Source organism: Sciurus carolinensis, chromosome 14, assembly GCF_902686445.1.
Source record: "Sciurus carolinensis chromosome 14, mSciCar1.2, whole genome shotgun sequence".
NCBI classification, from domain to species: domain Eukaryota; kingdom Metazoa; phylum Chordata; class Mammalia; order Rodentia; family Sciuridae; genus Sciurus; species Sciurus carolinensis.
In genome coordinates, this window is record NC_062226.1 from 64,085,252 (window position 1) to 64,103,491 (window position 18,240).

Below are 18,240 nucleotides of genomic sequence, written 5' to 3' on the forward strand. Positions count from 1 at the left end.
TATGTGATGAGTTTAGTCATATTAGATTCTGTGAAATAATGTTGCTTATATTTTGAGAAAGGTCTAGGCAAAAGAATGGTGAATGGCTATGCATTTATGTAAGAAATGTAGAATGGGCTAGGCATGATGGTATGTACCTATAATCTCAATGACTCAGGAGGCTGAGGTAAGATGATTGCCAAGTTTGACACCAGCCTTGACAATTTAGTGAGACCTTGTCTTTAAACTAAAAAGGGTTGAGGATATAGCTCATCAGTGGAGTACCGCTGGGTTCAATCCTAATACCACCACCACCACCATCACCACCACCACCACCACCCTGCTGCTCTGTGATGCCTTGGATTATCATTCTCTTCATTTTCTTATGTATTATCAACAGTACTAACAACAGTGGCCTTTGTTTTTTTTTTTTTTTTTTTTGGCACTGGGAATTGAACCCAGGGGTGCTTTAAATACTTGAGTCACATCCCGAACCCTTTTTATTTTTTATTGTTATTTTGAGACAGGGCCTTGTTAAGTTGCTGAGGCTGTTCTTGAACTTGCCCTCCCAAGTCTCCTGGGATTATGGGTGTTTTGCCATCATGCCCACTGTGGTTTTTTTTTTTTTTTTTTTTGTAGTGGCTTATTAATAGAGAATTTATTCTTGATTAATGGAGAATTGAACATAGTTCTTATTTCAGAGAACTTTTCTTTCAGTCCTTGGGGATTTAATAAATTATTTTAGGAAGCAATAAATTCCTGTCAAGTGATGAGTTAATTAGATTTCCTAAGGTTACACGTTGCTGTGCCCCTATAGTTATATTGATTGGATGAGAGTGGAAATGGGACGCCTCTAGGAATGGGATCAGAAGGAGACTTAGAAACAGCTTAGTCATCAGCACACATTTGACATTTCAGGGTCCTTCTTATGCTTCTTGTTATTTTATTTTGTACCCATTTAGGAACCTAAAGTGACATACAGTGCAGTGTTTAAGATAGAACTGTTAAAGTCGAAACCATGAAATCCAAACACATTTGGATTTCCTCTTCTTCTTTCTTTGGTGATTGCCATTCCATTTACTGTCATGATGAAACATGGGGAACATGTTGTAGAAGATGGGGAACCGGCAGAAGATGAACCTTGTGATTTAGGCAAGAGGGAACTTGAATGTGGAAATGATGGCTTGAAGTGAAGTTTTAGGACAACTTTGGTAGTAGCTGACCTGAGAATGGCAGAAACCACAGCCACAGCGGGGTGGGGGGAGTTCCAGGAGAGGGAAACTTGTTACTTGGCAGGATATTTGAAACTTTCTAAGGAAATGCATTTTACATATTGTTGTCTCTTAGGTGGTAGAGGAGCAAACAGGGTTACAAATTGTGTTTTGCTAGCTCACTGCTTTAATTCCAGGGTGCTTTGTCTTATTTCTGTACTCACAGTATATAAGCAATTCCCTTCACCTAGGAAAGGAACTGTTTTGTTGGAAATTACCTTGAATGGGGTATTGGAATACCATAGAAATGAAAATTCTTTAACTCTGCCTAGTAGATTATGAATGTTTGCTTAATTTTTCTTTATTTTTTAAGGCTTTTTTTTAACAATACAGGAGATCGAATCTAGATCTTCATGCATGCTGGGCAAGCACTGTAATATCACTAAGCTGAACTTACCTAGTCCCAAATACTTGAATTAATCACAAAGTCCTCTCACTTCCTCTTCCCAGTACTGGGCATGGAACCCAAGGGTGTTCTATTAAGCTATATCCTCAACCCTTTTGTTTTAATTTTATATTTTGAGACAGGTCTAAGTTACAAGACCAGCTTCAAACTTGTGTGCCTCCTGCTTCAGACTTTTGAGTCACTGGGGTTATAGGCATGCTCCACCTTGCCTGGCCTTAAATTTTCATTTTCATCTGAACAAAAATGTTTTTACTCTCATGTTTTTCCCTACTTACTGAACCTGGAGGTGGGCAATAAGATGAATAGAGCAAAAGTGACAGCTGGGTTTAGGTCATTGTTTCTCCACATGACTTTTAGATCACTTCAAACCCCTGAGGGAATTGTGGACCTATCTGAGTCTCTGTGTTTTCTGTAGTTTTTCATTCAGTGACTTGATTAAAATGAAAAAGCTAAGTTATTTAGTATTTATGGATGCCAGCTTTAAGACTGAGCCATTCACTTTTACTGCCCAAGTTCAGATTTGTTGTTTTGTGTTGAAAAACACAAAGGGACAGAATTGCTTTGTAATGCATTTTTTCCCCCTCAAATGCAGGTCCTTGAAGGTACATCTAAATACTATTTTATGTGAATCTAGCTCTTTGCTACATTATGAAAGCATTATGGGTGGAATTTGAGTTTTATTGAAACTTTACTACTTAATCTTAAAAAGCTTATCTTTGGTATTTTAGTGAAAGCCTTGATACCATAACATTTGGTACAGTTCAATGGTGTCTGCAGTGCAGTGTTAACTTTTACAGGTCATTCATAGACTCAGAAATAAAATAAGGTACTGACTTGGCGGGTGTCAGATCTACATTCTCTTGGCTTGAGTGAGCACAGGAACACTGCTCAATCTTTTTCCTATTGCTTTCTGGTTACCTGTCAAAAGGCACCATCTTGGCTAATTGGAGGCATCTGTTCATTATCTAGGTTTTGACTTGTGATGGAATTCACTAGAATTAGTGCTTTTTTAAATTGTGTGTTAGAGTATATTATCACTTGCTGATAAATTTTCTTCATTGTCTGTTACATAATACTTGTTAAAATACAGTTAAAAACACCTTTCTGCCAGTGATATGAATTTTTAATTTTTCTATTTTTGTTTCAGATTAACTTCATTTACCTTGCCAGAAGCACAAAAAAAACCATGCTAACTCTAACTTTGGTGTGTATAGTTACCTTCCTCCTTGTTTGTAGTGGAACTTTTTTCCCGTACAGCTCCAATCCTGCTAATCCAAAGCCCAAAAGAGTTTTTCTTCAGGTAAGAACAATTTTGCACAAATGGTGTGAGTTTCAGGAGAGGAAGTTCACGTTGTGTGTTTGAGCTTCAATAGGGAACAGGAAACTCAACTGACTTTTCTGCTATTGACCTAATTAGTTGTTCTTGACTTTGGTGTATTTGGGTAGTGAGGAAGAGACTGACCATCAAGGGGCATTCTTATTAGCTAGATTCTCCTAAGAGGTAGAATTGTAAATGCTTGCTTGTTGTTTTTATTACTATTCAAATTGTAAAACTACTCAAAAACAAGCAAATATATCAGAATAATGAGCTTTTAGAAATACAGATTGCAAAAATGTCTACAGGCTGATTAAAACTAAACTTTTTTTTTAAATGTATTTTTAGTTGTCAATGAACCTTATTTTATTTATTATTTACATGTGGCACTAAGAATTGAAACCATTGCCTCACACATGCCAGGAAAGTGCTGTACCACCGAGCCACAACCCCAGCCCCTAAAACTAAATTCTTAACTAGCAAAATAAAATAGTTAAAAATTGCTAGTAAAGTTGAGGTTAAATAGCATTCAAAGTAATATGTAATGATGAAAATAATAACTTTGATATTATTAAATTGAAATTTAGAATGTTAAGATTTCAGGTTTTTCTCTAAACTTTTTAGAGCTTGTAGTATAAAGATTGTAGCTTCATTTACATGTTCTCTGCCTTAGAGGTGGTGGAGTGACTGAACAGAATGCCCATGGAGTCACAACCTGGATAATTATTCAAGGACTGGAAAAATTAAAATTACTTGAAGTTAAGAGAGGCAATTTTTAAAAGGGGTTAAACATTCTTTTTTTTATAGTCCTAAAGGGCACACTGATGGATTTTTATATGAATTTTGTAATTTAAAATATTTAGTGAAGAACAAATAATTTTTAGGGAGTTCATTGTGGTTTTCAGTGACATGCTTATTTTATAATTATGTCAGTAGTATTTAGGAAAAAACAGATTTTATTTTTAAAAAGTCCTGCTGTGATTCATTTTGGGGTTCTCTTTTCCCTCTGTGCTAGAAGTTGGTAGACTTTCCTATGAGGGGCAAGTAATAAATATCTTAGGCCTTGTCAGCTACATAGTCTCTGCAGCTCTTCTTTTATAGAACAAAAGCAGCTATACCCTAAGCTAGTGAGTGTGACTGTTTCCATAGAACTTTATTTATTTGGTGGTTATTTTTACCCATTAGCTGCAGTTTTCACACTTTGCCCTATGCAACCCTTTTTCTTTCCTGTTTCATATTCTTTAGGCTGATTACTGCTGTTAATAGAGCTATTCCAAATGGAGAGTGGTGCCCTTTCATAGAATTTTATTAGGCACAAGCTTGTCATCTAGTGTTGAGCTATGATTCTTGTTACTGTGTGCACGGATTAGCTTCATGTAACACACTGAGGGGAAATGAGTGTGGATGTGAATGTGCTTAGGATGTATTTGTTTTAAATCCTTTTCTAAAATGAGTTCTAGTAATTCAAGTCTTTTAAATCTGAATAGGTTAGAATTTTGTTTTGTTTTTTGAGACTGTATCTCATTATATTGCCCAGACTGATCTTGAACTGGCCTGAAGTGATCTTCCCCACCTAAGTCTCCTTAGCTGGTACTGTAGGCACATACCATGTGCCCAGCCAAAACATTTTTAATGTAAAATTTAAATAGATAAATGTATTTTTTTTTTTTTTTTTGTGGTGCTGGGGATTGAACACAGGGCAAGGCAAGCCCTCTACCGACTGAGCTATCTCCCCAGCCCAGATAAATGTAAATAAATGTAAATAAATGTAAATAAATGTAAATAAAAATCATCTAAATATTCATCATCCAGTTAAAAAAAATAGCAGTAACTTAGTAACCCTGAGCTCCCTCACCCCTCTGCAGTGTTTTGCTACCTACATTTCTTGGTGTGGTCATACTTAATAATCTTTATTAATTTGGAGTGGGAATGTGGGTGAACTATTCAAAGAGTTTTCTTATAAGTCTTGTTCTTTGCAGCATATGACTAGAACATTTCATGACTTGGAAGGAAACATAGTTAAAAGAGACTCTGGAATATGGATTAATGGGTTTGATTATACTGGAATGTCTCACATAACCCCTCATGTTCCTGAAATCAATGACACCATTCGGGCTCACTGTGAGGAGAATGCCCCCCTTTGTGGGTTCCCGTGGTATCTTCCAGTGCACTTTTGATCAGGTTAGTTCATTACTTTCCTGCTTAAGTAGGGGCTAGTTTGCTCTCAAGTCCTGTCAGCACCCTGTTATAAACTTTTATCTTCAACCCACAAGTCAAGTGCTATTTATACTATTTTTTTAGCATTATAAAACTTCTCTGTTTCTTTAGTCAGATAAAGAGTCTTCTCACTCTTCTTAAATTTTTTCAAATTTAAAAAGTTTAGAAATGTGAGTAGTTAGAAAAAGGGTGACCCTTCTAGTTAATTTAATAGATAGCAGTTAAGTATCAATCTCAGATTTTATTTCTAGGAAGTTTTTATTTGGTAGGAAAAGATTAGAAGAAATAGGGTGCATCATGGATTCAAGATCAGTTATGTAACTCCTCTCTTCTTATTTTGGGAAAGTTTTATTATATAATAATCTGGGTTCAGATGAGTTGGTGTTATCATATCTTTCATTTTTTTTCCATACCTAAGGATGTGTTCATATATTATGAATCCTTCATGAATTATAGAAGCTGTCAACTAGTAAGTCATGCCAAATATTGAAGCTCTCTTTCCAAATAGGAAAAACTGGTATCTGCCTGCCCCTGAAGTTTCTCCAAGAAATCCTGCTCATTTCAGACTTATATCCAAAGAACAGACACCTTGGGATTCTATAAAGTTGACATTTGAAGCAACAGGTAAGTCAGATTTCAGTTTTTTTTCTTTTCCTTCACTTCTTAAGTTTTTTAATAAGTTGCATGTATATTTTCCTCTCAAACCCCGTGGTGCTCTACCACTGGGCTATACCCCAGCCCTTGAGACAACGTTTGTTGACCCATTTGTTACTTAGAAGTATGTTCTTTATTTTCAAATAATTCAGGATTTTTCAGCTGTTTTCTGATATTGATTTCTAATTTAATCTCATTGTGATCTGAGAGCATACTTTGCATAATTTCTATTCTGAATTTGCTAAGGTGTGCTGCATAGTGAGGATGTGGTCTTTTATGGAACGCTCCAGGTGTGCTTTAGAAAGAATGTATTCTACTATTGGTTGAAGATTCTATGAATGTCACTTAGATCTATGTGATTGCTGATATTGTTCAGTTCAACTGTATCCTGTCTCTCCTATTTTGATGCTTTGTTGTTAGGTACATACATTAAGGATTGTGTCTTCTTATAAAACTGACCCTTTATTATTACATAATGCCCCTATTTATCCTTGATAATTTTCCATGTGCTGAAGTCTAAAATTAATATAGCTCTCTAGCTTTCTTTTGATTAATAATAGCATTGTATATTTTTCCTATTCATTTACTTTTAATCTATTTGTCTATTTTAAGTGTGTTTCTTGTTGGGTCTTGTTTTTTGTCCATTCTGAAAATCTGTTAATTGGTACATGTAGATGATATTCAAAGTGATTATTGATATTTGGATATAAATAATATTGTTATGTTTTATATTTATTGCCCTTGTTCTTTGTTCCTGTTTATGCCTTCCATTCTTTTTTTTTTTTTTTGCCTTATACTGTTTTAATTTTTTTATTTTTTAATGTGGGTCTGAGGATTGAACCCAGTGCCTCACACGTTCTAGGGAAGCGTTCTGCCACTGAGCCACCATCCGACTCCCCTTATGTGGTTTTAATTTGAGTTTTTTTTTTTTGCGGTGCTGGGGATTAAACCCAGGGCCTTGTGCTTGTGAGGCAAGTACTCTACCAATTGAGCTGTATCCCCAGCCCCAATTTGAGCATTTTATATGATTTCATTTTCTTCTTGTCTTAGCATTCAGTTGTACTTTTTTTTTTGTACTGGGGATTGAACTCAGGGGAACTCAACCACTGAGCCACATCCCCAGCCCTATTTTGTACTTTATTTAGAGACTCACTGAATTGCTTCATGCCTCACTTTTTCTGAGGCTGGCTTTGAACTTCCAATCCTCCTGCCTCAGCCTCCCCAGCCTCTGAGATTACAGGAGTGCACCACCATGCCTGGCTTCAGTTATACTTCTTTTTAAGCTTTTTTTTGGTGGTCGCATTAGTGTTTGCCATGTACATTTACTGCTGATCCAAACCCACTTTCAAATAATATTCTACCATGCCATGGGTAGTATAAGTATTTTGTAATAAAATAATCCTAATTTCTCCTGTGTTTCCCCTGTATCATTTTTGTCATTCAGATGTAATCATGTAACCATACATAACAAAATATATTGTTGCCACTATTATGTAGAACAAACTATTATCTGTTAGATCAATTAAAATAAGAAAAATGAGAAAATTTTTATCTTCACTTATTTCTTTTCCAGTGCTCTTCCTTTATGTTACTCTAAGTTACTCCTATATTATACCTGTCTTCTGAAGTTTTTTAATTGAGCATTTTGTATTTTCTGTTTTTATTTACTCTCTTAGAATATCAGTTATATCCATGTTAATTAGTGGTTGCTGTAGAGCTTTTAGCAAGTCCACATTCAAATAACACTGGACTGCTTGGGTAGCACTGATGCTTTATAACATAGCATTCTTGATTCTTCCTCCCTGGGGTTCTATGAACTTGACCTTTGAAGCACAGGTAGGTCATATGACACTTTTTTCTTCGATCCATCACTTAAACTTTACAGTAGTTGCATGTGGTTTTCCTCATCAAATTTATACAATAACTGGCAACTTAGGAGCTTATAATTTTCCTAAAAGAAAATGAGGTTAGTTACGACTTTTAGGGAACTCTGTTGAAAAACTTTGTAGTGTCAGATATTGGTTCATTGTTAGATCCATAATAGCATTTGAATTGGCATAGATAGATATTATGATTTTGTTTACCTTTCTTGGTACATTTTTTTTCCCTATTCCATGTTTAAAACTAGTAGTTAGCTCTTTCACCTTCTCTGTTGATGTTTTTGCTGGCAAGTCTTCTTGCAAGGATATCCTTTATGGTGCTGACAGTTTATCCTTTCAGAAATAGATTTCATAATGTTGCTTCTTTACTTAAACTTGAAGTTCCATTGCCTGCTGAACAGGTTGAAACTCTGGCAGTTCATGTCTTTAGTAGACTGGTCTATGTGTATGTTTGAAGCCCCCCACCCCCGCCAAGACCTCAGTGAATGATACTTTCTTGGTAGCACCTTTTACCCCAATTCTACCCTTTCTGCTTTGTGGGATATGAAGATATCTCTGGTCTTCCTCTCTATCAAAGTGAGCAAGTGCCATCCTTCCACTTTTTCTTCCTTTTGTACAGTTCTGTGGTAGCACTAATTATTTAGTTTGTGTTTTTGTTTTCTGTTAGAATTCAAGGGAGGCAGATATGGGTGGTTTCTCTGTCTATCCTTGGCATCCAGTTAGTACTATAAAGGACACTCCAGATGCACTGAATAATTTAGTTTGGCAGTTTTATTTTTCCTAAATAAGCAATCTACAGGAGCATTTTTCTCTTAGTAGGGAGACAGATACTTGAGAAAGAAGAGAAATATATGACAGGAAATATGTCTCATCTTCAGAAGCTGACAGACTTTGCATGACTACTAGGTATTTTTGAAAATAAGCAAACAAGGATTGTTTGTTTCCCTTTCTAGTGACATTTGGGAAGTGTGACAGTTAACTTTATGTGTCAACTTGGCTAGGCCATGAAACCCTGAGATTTGGTCAAAGCTCTTCTAGATGTTTCTGTAAAATAAATAATTGTGATAAGATTAACATGTAAATCAGTGGACTTTGAGTCAAGCAGATTGACTTCCATATGTGGGAGGACCTCATCCAATTAATGAAATCCTTAAGGAGATCACTACCAGGGAATTCAGCCAGCAAACTGCCTTTACACTCATACTGCAGCATGAGTATGCTGGGGTTCCTGCTGGCCTTTCCTGCAAATTTTGGACTTGCCAGCCTCCACAATCAGGTGAACAAATTTAAAAAAATAAATACCCACCTCCTTGGCCTCTATATACATTCAGTTGGTTCTGTTTTTCTAGGATCACTTGTAATAGCTGTTTACTCTGTACTTCCTTTTCTAAGTTTTGCAATGCTGGCAGTTGATCCCAGGGCCTCACTTATGCTAGGCAAGCACTTTACCACTGAACTACATCCCCAACCCTGCTCTGTACTCTCTTTACTGAGTACCACTCACATGGTAGAAAGTTGCTTTGTTATGTATAACTAGAAAGTACCAATTAAAAAAAAAGTTGCCTAGAATATTCATGATTGAAAAGTATTTTCAATTATGCCTTTCTCCTTTATTTATATGTATTTTCAAGACCTGGTTTACATACAGTAAAATAATCTTTTTTATTGTTTGTTCCTATTTAATTATACATAACAGCACAATGCATTTTGATTCATTGTACACAAATGGAGTACAACTTTAAATTTCTCTGGTTGTACACGATGTAGTCACACCATTTGTGTAATCATACATATACATAGGGTAATGATGTTTGTCTCATTCCACCATCTTTCCTTTCCCCTGCCTCTTATTTCCCTCTGCACAATCCAGTGTTCCTTCATTCTTCCCTTAACCATTCCATATCAGCATCTACTTATCAGAGAAAACATTTGGCCTTGGTTTTTTGGAACTGGTTTATTTTCACATAGCATGTATTCTCTAACTCCTTCCATTACCTGCAAATGCCATAATTTATTCTTCTTTATGGCTGATTAATATTCTGTTGTTATATATACCACAGTTTCTTTATCCATGTCAATCTATTGAAGGGCATCTAGGTTGGTCCCACAATCTAGCTGTTGTGAATTGAGCTGCTATAACATTGATGTGGCTGCATCACAATAGTATGCTGATTTTAAGTCTTTTGAGTATAACTGAGGAGTGCGATAGCTGGGTCCAAATGGTGGGTCCATCCACGTTTTCTGAAGAATCTCCATACTGTTTTCCAGAGTAGCTGCACCAGTGTGCAATCCTACCAGCGATTATGGGTGTATCTTTTTCCCCCAAATCTTTGCCAACACCGATTGTTGCTTGTATTCTTGATAATAGCCATTCTAATTGGAGTGAGATGAAATCTAAGAGTAGTTTTGATTTGCATTTCTCTAATTACTAGAGATTTTGAACACTTTTTTATGTATTGTTAATTGAATGTATATCTTCTGTGAAGTGTCTGCTCAATTCCTTAGCCCATTTATTGATTATTTGTATTTTGGTGTTAATTTTTTGAGTTCTTTATAAATTCTGGAGATTAATGCTGTATCTGAAGTATATGTGGTAAGATTTTCTCCCCATTCTGTAGGCTCTCTCTTCACATTATTGGTTGTTCCTTTGCTGAGAAAAAGCTTTTAGTTTGAATCCATCCCATTTATTGATTTTTGCTTTCAGTTCTTGCACTTTGGGAGTCTTGTTAAGGAAGTCTGATCCTAAGCTGACATGATGAATATTCGGGCCTACTTTTTCTTCTCTTTAGTGAGGGTCTCTGGTCTAATTCCAAGATCCTTGATCCATTTGAGTTGAGTTTTGTGCAGGATGAGAGATAGGGGTTAATTTTATTTTGCTGCATATGGTTTTCCAGTTTTCCCAGCACCATTTGTGAAGAGGCTATCTTTTCTCCATTGCAGTTTTTGGCACCTTTGTCTGGTATGAGAAAAACTGTATTTATTGTGGTTTGGTCTCCGTGTCCTCTATTCTGTACCATTGGTCTACCTGTCTGTTTTGGTGCCGATACCATGCCATTTTGTTACTGTTGCTCTGTAGTATAGTTGAAGGTCTGGTATTGTGAATCCTTCCTATTTCACTCTTCCTGCTCAGGATTGCTTTGACTATTCTGGGTACTCTTATTTTTCCAAACGAATATTATGATTGCTTTCTCTATTTCTATGAGGTATGTATTGGGATTTTAATCAGAATTGCATTGAATCCATAAAGCACCTTTGATAGTATGGCCATTTTGACAATATTAATTCTGCTTATCCAAGAACATGGGAGATCTTTCCATCTTCTAAGGTTTTCTTAATTTCATTCTTTATAGTGTTCTGTAGTTCTCATTGTAGAGGTCTTTCACCTCTTTGTTTAATGGATTCCCAAGTATTTTAATTTTTTTGAGGACATTGTGAATGGGGTAGTTTTCCTAATTCTTCTTTTTAGAGAATTCATCACTTATGAATAGATATGCATTAGATTTATGAGTGTTGATTTATATCTTGCTACTTTGCTGAATTCCAGAAGTTTTATGGTGGAATTTTTGGCTTCTCTAAATATAGAATCATGTCATCTGCACACAGTGATATTGAGTTCTTCTTTTCCTATTCATATCCCTTTATTTGGTCTGTCTAATTGCTCTGGCTAGAGTTTCAAGGATGATGTTGAATAGAAGTGGTGAAAGAGGGCATCCCCTGTCTAGTTCCATTTTAGAGGGAATGTTTTAGTTTTTTCTCCATTTAGAATGATGTTGGTTTTGGGCTCAGCATAGATAGCCTTTTACAAGAGTTGAGGGTATGTTCCTACTGTCCCTATTTTTTCTAGTGTTTTGAGCATGAAGGGGGTGCTGTATTTTATCAAATGCTTCTTGCTCACCTCTATTGAAATAATCATATGATTCTAACTTTATTGATGTGATGAATTACTTTTATTGATTTCTGGATGTTGACCCACTTTGCATCCCTGGGATGAACCCCATTCGATCATGGTGTACTATCTTTTATATGTTTTGTATGTGATTTGCCAGATTTTGTTAAGAATTTTTGCATCTATGTTCATTAAGGATATTGGTCTGAAGTTTCCATTCCTTGATGTATCTTTGTCTGCTTTTGTTATCAGGGTAATACTAGCTTCATAGAATGAGTTGGGAAGGGTTCCCTTCTTTTCTATTTCATTGGAATACTTTGAGGAGTCTTGGCATTAGTTCTTCTTTGAAAATATAAAGATTTTATTCAGTTTCATTAGTTTGGTAAAAGCATATATTTACTCATGAAACCTTCATTCCCATGAAGATACAAAACATTCCCATTGCCCAGTTCCTTAATGCATGTTTCCAGTCTCTGACCCTAGTAATGCCTGTTCTGATTTTACCCTTCATAGGTTAGTTTGGCCCATTCTTGAACTTTAAATATAATCATTCAGTATGTAATTCTTTGGGTCTAAGTCATTAAGCAAGGCTTTTGAGGTTTCAGCTATGTGTTTAATTTTCCCTTTCTGTTGCTGAGTAGTAGTCATTGTACAAAGGTCTCCATATTTTATTATTCCCCTGTATTAGGCACTTGAATTGTTTCTAGTTTGGGGTTAATGCGACTACAGCTATTAAGAACATTCTTGTATAAGGCTTTTGTGGGGGAATAGGGTGTTCCATTCTTTTGGATAAATATATAGTAGAATTGCTGAGTTCATAAGGTAGACTTACGTTTAATTTTTTAGGTTGTTCTATATTTCACTGCCACCTGGTAATATATGAAATTTCGCCTTTCCATGATCTTTTTCAGTTTATTATTTCTAGTGGGGTGTATGTCTTGCATTTTTCTGATAATAGTGTAGAACATGTTTCAAGTGCTTACTGGCCATTCATATACCTTGCTTTGTTTCTTTCATGTCTTTTCCCATTTTTGAAAAATTATGTTGCTATTGTAAGACTTTGTATTTCTAGATAAAAAAGCCTTCATGAGATACACAATGTTGTGAAGATTTTCTACTCATTTTCTTAATGTTGTCTTTAGATGTACAGACATTTTAAATTTTATGAAGCCCCATTTATCAGGATATTCTCTGGTAAAAAAAAATGTGCCTATTCAGAGGCCATGAAGATAGACTGTTTCTCTTAGAAGCTTATGGCTTTAGCTTTTATAGGCCTCTGACCACTTAATTTTGTGTGTATGGTGTGAGGTGTAGTGTTCAAGGCCTTTTTCTCTATGGATATCTAGTTGTCCTAGCACCATTTGTTTGAAACACTTTTCCCCATTGAGTTCCTTTATTGCCTTTGTCAACAATTATTTGACTGTGTTGCATGGATCTAATTGTGCACCATTTATCACACTTTCAATTATAGAAACTTTATAAAGTTTAATGATTAGAAGAGTTAAATTTGCTGTAGTTTTTTCCCCTCATTATTTCCATGTTATTTCTGCATGTTTTCCCACATGAGCTTTAGTAATAATTTGTCTAACTCCAATATAAGACTTATTGCTTATTGTTATTTTTTGGAGTACTATGATAAATTCATAAATTAACTTCAGGATAACTGATATTGAGTCATCCTAGCCATCCATTGGGAGTGTCTTATCCTTTGTTCAAATCTGTTTTATGTCTTACAGGAATGTTTTAAAGTTTTCCTCATCTAGATTTTGTTGGTATTGTTCATTGGGGACAGTCTATTATTATGTCCTCTCACGTTGTTTTTTTTTTTTTATTTTTTTGTTAAGTATGAAGGCAGTTTATTGCTGTCAGGTTTATTTCTCACTAAGTTGCTGAGGTGGGTCTTGAAGTTGCCATCTTGTCTCAATTGCCGAATTGCTGTGGTTACAGGCCTATGCCATAGTGACCGGTGAAAAACATTTTTTTGAAAACTAATGGTTTTGCTAAATTTTGTCTCTAGGTCTTTGCAGTCTGGGTTATTATAAGATTATCAGTAAGATCTTTTAATGTGTAAACGGTCTTTATTACTGTGACATTTTTCTTGGATTATAGATTTGAATATTGGTTATGTTCCATTGTTTTGTTTTTCTTCTTAGTGATATAAATTAAATGAATGTTGCTTCTTTTGACCTGCCTTCCATCTTACCCTCTTGGACCTCTGTTTCTTGCTTTTCCTTTTCCTTCTCTTAGTACTTTGCTACCTTTCTTTCGATTTGGAGTCAGTTTTACGTTGGGCATGTTGTAATTTAGTCTAACTTTTTCTTCCATTTCTTTTTCTAGACCTTAGAAAGAAATAAGTTCAATCAATTTTTAAATTTTTCCTTGTATTTGTATACTTCTAAGATTTAGAATTTCTGATTTATAGTGTTGTTTTTACAGCTCCAAATGTGACCATATTTAGTTTAGAATGTTGACTTAGTTTTCTTTTACCTAATGGTTGTTTTGAGCTGTGTCCTCATTTTGTTTTTTTTCTAATAGCTGTATAGACCTGTTTGTCTTTTCCTTCCTTACTTTTGTGGTTATTGGGTAAAATTCCTAGCCAGTGGGTTCCTCTTCTGTCAGTATAACCCAAGTTTAAATTCTTTAGTAAAATTTTAAATTTGTTTGGTATGGATGGGTTTTATTTCTTCCCATTTTTTTTTTTTTTTTAAATTTTTTCCCTTTGGTTTTGCTGGACCACAGATCTGCCCTTTTTGTTTATCTTTTCACCACCACCCTCCCCACCCCTGCATTCTTTCTTTTTTGCTTTATTTCTCCATAGAAGCTTTGCTTTTGAAAACTGCTAGTTCAAATATCAGTTCAAAAATTAAGTAGCTTCCCATAAACCTTGCTTTAATTGGATATGTGCTCTTCTCAGATTTAGGGTGGACTTACTTGGCCTGCCTTTGCTTGCCACAAAGACTTGTAGCAGGAACAGGGCAGGCATGAGCATGTGAATTTATTTATTTATTTATTGTTACGTCAAATTTGAGTTGACTTTATCTTCACGTTTGGCCGAAGGGATAGTTTTTAAGTTTTATTTGTAGTTTGAGTTTGACAACCACTGTTGTAGTTTCTTGGAAGTACCTGGTGCTGTTCCAATGTACTGCTTTAAGTGGAAAAATTAGTATGAACTATTTTAATGTATTAATATCAACTGCTGAAAATTACAACTCAATTCATAATTGCCTCACTCAGTACTTTTATAGCACTTTGCAGTCTTCCCAACTTTCACATGCTTTTTCTAATATATTCCTCTCAAAAATATATTCATAGATGAAGAAATTAAGTGACTTCCTAATGTCATGCAGCAGTTAACAGTGTCAATATGTAACAACAAGCTTTCTTGTTTAGATTTTTTTGCCCTTTCTTCTGCTGTGCTTCATTTCTTAACCTTATTGATAACAACTCATATGTCCAAACGGGTAGGCCTCCATTAGGTCTGTAGTGAATACACTTAAAGTGATAAAAGGCAGGCATCTTTGTAGTATGGTTTGGGAGGTGGGTTAATTGCTTTTTCTTGATGCCTTTTAAAAGAATCTAACCTTCTTTTTTCCTTTCTTTTATAGGACCAAGCCATATGTCATTCTATGTTCGAACCCTCAAAGGGTCAAAACTTCTTCAGTGGTCTCTTGGTATGGCACCCCAGTCACAAGCAAAGGAGGTGACTATTTTGTATTTTACTCCCATGGACTCCAGGCCTCTGCATGGCAGTTCTGGATAGAAGTGCAGGTGGGAATTTCCATATGATATTTAACAAGAACCTTGAATTTAGTAATCTGGCTTCAAAAGAACTAACTGGTTTTCTTCAGCAGGTCTTAGAAGAACAGCCTGAAGGAATGGTTACTGTAGCCCTTGCTGCCCACTATCTATCTGGGGAAGACAAGAGATCCCCTCAGTTAGACACTCTGGAAGGAGAAGTTCCCAGATTGGACATTTCCCTCTGCCTGGGTGTGCACCTACAGTCTCTTTGTGTTTTAATCTTGTGGATGAGCTCTAAGTACATGCCCAGGGGATACTCCATGTGACAGTTACATGGATATTTGTAACGTAAGTCAATGAATTTTAATGAGCATATGTTCAAAAAGCTTTTTGGGTTAACACTGTTTAGGGTCAAGCACTCTGTGGGTTAAACTGGATGTGAGGTGTATCTATTTGATGCTCAAAAATGCCATTTTCTGGTACTCACAAGTGGGTATAGCCACTACACACATATAGTCATTTTATATGACCTTAAGGACAAGAGCCAACACACCAGTTCAGTAGCTGTCCCTCTAGGATCAACAAAATTTAGACTGTCAGACTCACTGTTAATAAGACAAAAGTTAATTTCTAGTTAAAGCCCAAGATCATTTGTTTTATGAGTGGAGGTAGGTAAAATACCATTTAGTTTCGCAATGACTCCCACAGGACTGTAGAAGAAGGGTGGGACTCTGGAAGCCTAAGTAGTGTATTTCTTCAGGCAGCCTCTAGAGTGTGCTTTGTGAAAGTGTGAGCCCTAGGCTGAGCTGGCCAAACAGACTGTTGCCTTGCTACTTTCCTGAGGTGGTTTCCCATTGTCTTCTGGAATGTGTTCCCTGCCTCCATCTTTACAATTTGAGAAGGGGAGCATCTGCTATAGGTTTTTATGGGTTCTTTTGGTTCAGAAAAATTGTGGAAGTATACAGCCCGAAATATCCTTCCTCAGAACACTGAATTGCCCATGTAGCCTGGGGTGCAAGCTGTGGGGAGAATGGGGAATTGTGGGTATTTTACAAATATTCTGTTTTGTAGGAGTCTTCTGTTATACAAAGTTAATCCTTTAGGATGATTTTATTGATACACTGGTCCTTTTTGTTTTCTAGTCAGTTGCATAATTTCCTGGTAACTACTGTCCAGTGAGACTGGCTTTCCTGAGACTTGAAGTTGTGGCTCACAGGGAAATGAGACCACTGTACTTAGAGCTGTTAGTGTTCAAATCCTGTATCATGGCAGCACTAGGTCTTAAATGTGCTTTTCATTTTGAAGACAGGGGGTGGTCTACCTTGTGAGGTATATAACACAGCAGCAGTAGGGTTTGGTGAGATCACTGGTAAATTAAAAGCTTTTTTCCATTAAGACATGTTGGACAAATTCTGTATTAGCAAGCACAGGCCAATACCAGTTGAAAGAAAGCCATAGTAAACAAAAAAGAAACACTTCTCAGGTGATGCAGGAACAAGAGGAATGCTTCTTGAAAAGTGGCCCTGAGATTGAGTAGCAAGTACATACTAAGTGTGCATCACAGGAGATGACTTTCTTTGAAAATGCTTGTGTGAGTGTACGATATGCTCTCTAAATCATGCTCCTCATATGTCTAATTTATGACTTCCTAAAAAACTGTGCCCATGCAGACAGCAGGGCTTTGGCCAGAACTTTCATGTGCATTAACACTGGAGTCATTGCCTTTCCTGGACTTAGTAAAAATCATTTTATCAATATCAGTGCTAGAAGTGTCTGGCTGCTGCATATGCCATGTAGTACATAAGGTGTGCAGGGCTTATAGCTTGTATAGAATCATAGTGTGGAGAAAAAATAATACAGTAATAATATCTCCATGAATTTCAAAATAAAGTAGTCTGTCCCTGTGGTTAATCTGAAATAGATTAATATTAGAGTATTAGAAATTATTTATAGAAAAAAGTAAAACACCATGTTGAGGACACTATGAGTTGTTCTCTGTGATTTTTCCCCCCCTTTGGGGAAGGCTACTGTTTCTCCTTTAGTAATAATCATGGTTTTTCTCTTTGCTTGGGGTTGTTTCTCTATGCAAACAATTGTTTCATTTAGCATTATGAACTCTGATATTGTGCACAGCCAGGAACAAGATGCTCACTTAATCTTACTGCCTGCTTAATATTCTGGGAGGTTGTTTTAATGCCAGAAATGGTTAAGTAATTACAGTGTTCATGGTCCTGTTAGTAAACATAGTGTATCATGTAGCAACCTCTGGACTAATAAACTTGTTAGATCTACTCCTGCCTTTATCTGATCAGTTGAATAACTTATTTCTAAAAGGGTCTTTTAAAAACTCTAACAAAAGCATTTTCTACAGGACTTAAAAAGTAGCACAGTATTGTAACATTCAGGGAAAGTGTGAAGAATTGATTTCAAAGTAGTTCTTATGTGATCTAGAATGACTGTTGCATGGTATTTGCTCCCCCAGTTTAGCAGATATAATTAACATGGTAGGATACTCTAGATGTTACCACCAAGGGTTGGGGGTGGGGTGGGGCACACAAGCTAGCCTGCTGACTCAGGAAGCTATAGGAAGACGACTGCGTCTGTCCATGTTTTTTGCTGGTTTGCTGACTTGTTGAGGATTAATTGTTGCCTTACAATGTTACTGAATAAACTTTTTAACATACTGGTTGGTATACTTCTTAATAGAAAAACATCTTTATTAATTGCTTATGCTTTATCCCCATATTCATAGTTATTTCATGTTTATATAGCCTTTAATTACTGCTGAAAGACCTAGATGATTTATGTGGATATAATTACTATTTCAATGAGTGATATGAGTAACTCGATTTACTTCAGTTGAAATCTTTATATCTTGGAATGAAGGTGCATCT

At 35.9% G+C, this 18,240-nt stretch overlaps 1 protein-coding gene across 1 annotated transcript in view; it reads left to right on the forward strand.

Annotated features, from left to right (window-relative positions):
* Ermp1 (endoplasmic reticulum metallopeptidase 1) overlaps positions 1-18,029 on the forward strand; it is a 43,620-nt gene extending 25,591 nt beyond the window's left edge. The window contains 7 exon segments of the mRNA XM_053743300.1: positions 2,804-2,956; positions 4,951-5,177; positions 5,697-5,812; positions 15,214-15,279; positions 15,282-15,376; positions 15,460-15,555; positions 15,557-18,029. Of these exon segments, the coding sequence (XP_053599275.1) occupies positions 2,804-2,956; positions 4,951-5,177; positions 5,697-5,812; positions 15,214-15,279; positions 15,282-15,376; positions 15,460-15,555; positions 15,557-15,625 (822 nt within the window). The 3' untranslated portion in view covers positions 15,626-18,029.
* The last annotated feature ends 211 nt before the right edge of the window (positions 18,030-18,240 follow it).